Here is a 4,913-nt window from a genome sequence, read left to right on the forward strand (position 1 = left end):
TCTCTGTGTGTGTCTCTCTCTCTCTCTGTGTGTGTCTCTCTCTCTGTGTGTGTGTCTCTCTCTCTGTGTGTGTCTCTCTCTCTCTCTGTGTGTGTGTCTGTCTCTCTCTCTCTCTCTGTCTCCCCCCCCCCTCTCTCTCTCCCTCTCTCGCTCTCCCTCCGCCTCCCTCCCTTTTCCGGACAACAAGGTAAAGCCCAGAAAGAAGGGCGACTCCCGACAGGCCACCAGTTGTCGCTGGAGGGTACCTTCCACTTTCTCGGCTCCGCCACCACCTCCCATTTCCTCTGCCCTTTCGCCTACCGCCCCGCCTCCCACTTTCCCTTCCCTCGCAGTCATGGTGTCGCGTCGCGGGCCACCACCTCGGCTGGTGCGGCCCTCGGCCCTGCTGCTGGTGCTGGCTTGCCTTCTCGCCCCCCTCCTCCTCGGCGCCGGGATCGGAAGCGCCCTGCCCACCCCCACCGCCGCCGGCGACCGGACTCTCGCCTTCCAGGACACGCATCCTTCTGGCGGTACCTCCTCACCCGATCCTCGCCCTTCCGCACACTCGCCTGTTCTAACCCCCCCCCCCCCTGCCCCCTCGCCCGGGCTCCTCCCGCCGCAGAGGACATGTCCATCAGCAACCTCTTCTGCCCCCCTGGATCGTCGCTTCACAACTTTTCCTGTCGCAAGTGCTCGATTGCCGGGTGCAAGACATGCACCTGGTTCCAAGGGCCCGAGCAGTGTCACGCCTGTTTGGATGGCTTCTCCTCCGATCTCCCATGCACTCAATGCCCGAGCCTCTGCAAGACCTGCAGCCTGAGCCTCCACTGCACGGCCTGCAATCCCGGGGCCCTCCTTCACCGGGACACCGGGACCTGCCACAGCACCTGCCCGGAGGGCACCTTCCCCGAGGGGGACTTCTGCCAGGACTGTGGCTCCGGCTGTCAGCGATGCTCCGGCTCCGGGACCTGCGACAAGTGCCACCAGGGGGTCAGCTACTTCGGTAGCTGCGTTGCCGCCTGCCCGGAGGGGTTTGGCCTGGATGCCACGGGACTCGTGTGTCAAGCCTGCCCGGCCGGGTGTCTTTCCTGCTCGCAGGCCGCCATCTGCCAGGTCTGCCTGCAGGGGCAGTTCGAGCACCAGGGCGGCTGTGTGGCAGCCTGCCCTGCCGGCACCGCGCCCAATGCCGAGGGGACTCGGTGCCTGCCCTGTCCGGACATGTGCACGGCCTGTACCTCGGCCGCCACCACATGCACCGCTTGCGCTCCGGGGATGCTGCTCTTCAACTTCCGCTGCGTGGCAAGCTGCCCGGCCGGCTTCTACTCGGATGGGCGGTCCTGCCTCAGCTGCAACCTCAACAACTGCCAAGAGTGCGCCCTGCCCTCTGGCGGGTCGTCGACTCCGGTGTGTCTCTCCTGCCGCGGGGACACCATCCTCAGCCTGGATGCCCGGATGTGTCTGAGTGCCTGCCCGAGCGGGCAGTCGGCCCACATTACCGAGGGCGTGCATCAGTGCGCCGCCTGCCCGCAAAATTGCGCCACCTGCTCCAGCTCGCCGGCCGTGTGCGATGCCTGTCAGGCGGGCTACTTCCTGTCGATGGACAGGTGCACGGCCACCTGCCCGACGGACCAGTTCGCCGATTCGACTTCTCGGACCTGCCGGGCATGCCATGCCTCCTGCCGGACTTGCTCCGGCCAGGCGGCCGACAAGTGCACCTCCTGCCAGGAGGGCATGGTGGTCGAGGAGCCCGGGCCGGCTGGCCGGTGTGTGCCCGACTGCTCGGACCCGGGCGCCTGTCCCAGCGGGTGCTCCGAGCATTGTACCTCCTGCCGGGTGTCCCCGGGCGCCACGGATCCCACCGACACCACGTGCCTGTCTTGCGACACGCCCTTCCTCCTGGATGGCGGTGCCTGTGTGGAGACCTGCCCTCCGGGGCATGCCAGCGCCGGAACCGGGGCCTGCTTCTCCTGCCACCCATCGTGCGCCGCCTGCACCGAGGGCTTCACCGCCTCCCAATGCACCGCCTGCCCAAGTGGCAAGTTCCTCCAGCAGGGCTACTGCCTGGATGAGTGCGATCCCGTTGGCTGGTTCCCGAGCACGACCAGCCAATGTGCCCGGTGTCATGGGTCTTGCCTCCAATGTGCCGGCTTGACGGCCACCCATTGCACCCGATGCCCGCGTGGACGACGGCTACTCCCCGCGGCCGGGTCCGATGACCAGAACCCGCTGGGGTCCTGTGTCGAGCGTTGTCCCGATGGCTGGCACAGCAATTCCACCGGCACCAGCTGCCTGCGGTGTGATGCCAGCTGTGGCACCTGCTCCGGGCCGGCGGCCAGCCAGTGCACCTCCTGCCTGGCTGGGGGGAATCTCCACGCCGGGCAATGCCTTGCCGAGTGCCCGGCCCGGTTCTTCCCGCAGCCGTCCACCTCCGGCACTTGGAATCGGTGTGCCGCCTGTACGGCCGGCTGTGAGATGTGCACCGGCGACACGGCGGCCCTATGCGTCGCCTGCCAGCCGGGGTTCTTCGCGGTCGAGGGGGTTGGCTGTCGGGAGGTTTGTCCGGCTGGCCAGCTGGCCGACCCGGCCACCCGGCGATGCATCCCCTGCGCGGCTTCCTGCGCGGAGTGCCGCGGCTCGCCGGACTTCTGCACCCGCTGCCCGGCCGGGCAGGTGCCGAGCATCAGATCCGGCCAATGCCAGGCCACCTGCGAGGCGGATGAGATCCTCCAAGCCGGCGCCTGCCAGCCCTGCCACCCGAGCTGCTCCGCATGCCAGACACCGAACTCCCATTCCAGTTGCACCGTCTGCCAGGACAACACCTTCCACCTGGATGGCACTTGCCATGGGAGCTGCCCGGCGGGCTTCTTCCCGGCGAATGGGCCCTGCTCCGGGGCCGGCACCGGTTCTGCCCTGCTCGGTGCCATGGCGGCCGAGAGTGGGGGGGGCACCTGCTGTCGGTGTTCGCTGGAATGTGACACCTGTGCTGGCCCGGGCAACAGGCAGTGCACCCGGTGCCCGGCCGGCAAGCTGCTTCACGAGGGCACTTGTCTTACGGCCTGCCCGGAGCCTGGCTTTTTCCCCGATCTCGACACCGGCCGCTGCTCCAAATGCAGTGCCCTCTGCGATGTGTGCCCTGGGGGCCCGGGCACGTGCGAGCAGTGCAAGCCCGGGGCATACATGTTCACTGGGCTGAAGCCCGACCCCCAGGCCAAGGCTGGCTCCCGGGCTTCGGAGGACGTCTCGCCCATGGTCAGCCATGCCATGTGCACCTCCGTCTGCCCTGGGGGCTGGTATCCCGACAACCAGTACATGACGTGCGAGCTGTGTGCCACGGATTGCATCCAGTGCTCTGGGCCCACCGACCTGGACTGCCAAGTTCGCCAGTGTGATACCGACAACAGCTGCTCCTCCAGTGCGTGTCCCATGGTCCTGTTGCTTGCTGGCCGTGAGTCCTGTCCCAGGTGGGGGAGGGGGGGGGGATCTTGGTGCTCTGTCTGGGGCCTCCCCTTTTCCTGCATGAAACTGATTCCCTCCCGCAGAGACACGCTCCTCCCTGGCCATTGGGCTGTCTGTTGGCCTGCTACTGCCGATCATCATCCTCGGCATCGTGGTGTGGATTGTCCTTCGCCGCCGGCGCCAGCCCCAGCCAAAGGCCGAGGAGGCCCCCCCCTCGCCCGATGTGCGTGTGCTCTCGTCAACCATCTTTCCCGCTGCTCCCTTTTTTTTCGTTTGCATCGTGGCATGTGCACGCATGAGTGGTTTGTGCCCCCCCCCCCCCCCCCCCTCCCGCCTCACAAGCCACCCATGCGCGTGTGTGCCCCTTGCCCCATGCACCTTGCTGGACCCCTTTTGCCTGGTGCACGGCGTCCTGGCTCCTCACCTTCCGATCGCACCGAAACACGCGCATCCATCTACCCATGAATATGACACACGCATGTGCACGCACGACAGATGGCCGATATGACGATCCTGAACACCATCGTCGGTACGCTCCCGACCCTGCCTGCTTCCGTGCCGCGGGGGAGGCGCATGCTGCCCGCCCGTGTGTCATTAACCAACACCCCTCTGCCATTTGGCCTCGCGCAGATCTCTCGCTTCCGGGCTTCACGCAAATTCGGATCGGCGAGGATGTCAAGGTTCTCGGGGAGGACTCGGATCTCGGGTCTGGCGCCCATGCGTCCGTCAAGAAGGCTCGCGTTTTCAAGCCGCTGCTGCTGCAGCGCGTTGGCCAGGACTTTGTGGCCGTCAAGTTCTTCACCGGTGCGTGGATAATCCCCTCGGCCCCCTCTCGTGGCCGATCGACCACCCTGGGCATTGCCCTCCTTCCGCCTCCCCTCCCTCTCCCCTGCCGAGCGTCTCCCCGCCCGGCCACACTTCCTTCCTCTGACTCGGTCGCCCCCCTCGCCTGCCCTCCCCCGCAGATGACATCTCCCCTCGACTGCTGCAGTCGATGTTTGAGATGGAGGTATCCACCCTCTGGTATGTGGTCACCCACGCAGCGCCACGCTTTTCACGCTTGCCCATGCGTGCTTGTGTCGCCCCCCCCCCCCCTTCCCTCTTCCTCTCTCTCCCTCTCCCGCTCTCAATTGCTGATCATCGTCGACTTGTCTGCCGGTTCCTCCCGGGCGCGGCCATCCCTCCCCCAAAGGGCACTCCAAAGCTCGCCCCATGTCGCCACTCTGTACGGCTACTCCGAAAGCCCCAAGGCTTTGGTGATGAAGCTGTACGACTCGAACCTCAGCCAGCTTCTCCACAGCTCCGAAGGCCCGGGCGACATCAGCTTGCCGATCGTCAAAAGCCTGGCCACCCAGATCAGTGCGCCATCCCCCGCCTCTTTGCTGCCCCCGACACCGGCCACCGTGCTGACCCCCCCCCCCCCCCCCCCCCCCCCCCCCCCCCCCGGGGCCACCCCATCCCAGTCTCAGGTCTGGCGT

The 4,913-nt window shown here is 66.8% G+C and overlaps 1 protein-coding gene across 1 annotated transcript in view; it reads left to right on the forward strand.

The window, feature by feature from the left end:
• Positions 1-258: 258 nt before the first annotated feature.
• H696_03904 (serine/threonine protein kinase) overlaps positions 259-4,913 on the forward strand; it is a 6,047-nt gene continuing 1,392 nt past the window's right edge. The window contains exons 1-7 of the mRNA XM_009497765.1: positions 259-509; positions 602-3,391; positions 3,519-3,658; positions 3,931-3,964; positions 4,066-4,239; positions 4,401-4,458; positions 4,628-4,794. Coding sequence (XP_009496040.1) covers positions 335-509; positions 602-3,391; positions 3,519-3,658; positions 3,931-3,964; positions 4,066-4,239; positions 4,401-4,458; positions 4,628-4,794 — 3,538 coding nt within the window. The 5' untranslated portion in view covers positions 259-334. The remainder of the gene's footprint in view (positions 510-601; positions 3,392-3,518; positions 3,659-3,930; positions 3,965-4,065; positions 4,240-4,400; positions 4,459-4,627; positions 4,795-4,913) is intronic.

Source organism: Fonticula alba, assembly GCF_000388065.1.
Source record: "Fonticula alba strain ATCC 38817 unplaced genomic scaffold supercont2.6, whole genome shotgun sequence".
Taxonomy (NCBI): Eukaryota; order Rotosphaerida; family Fonticulaceae; genus Fonticula; species Fonticula alba.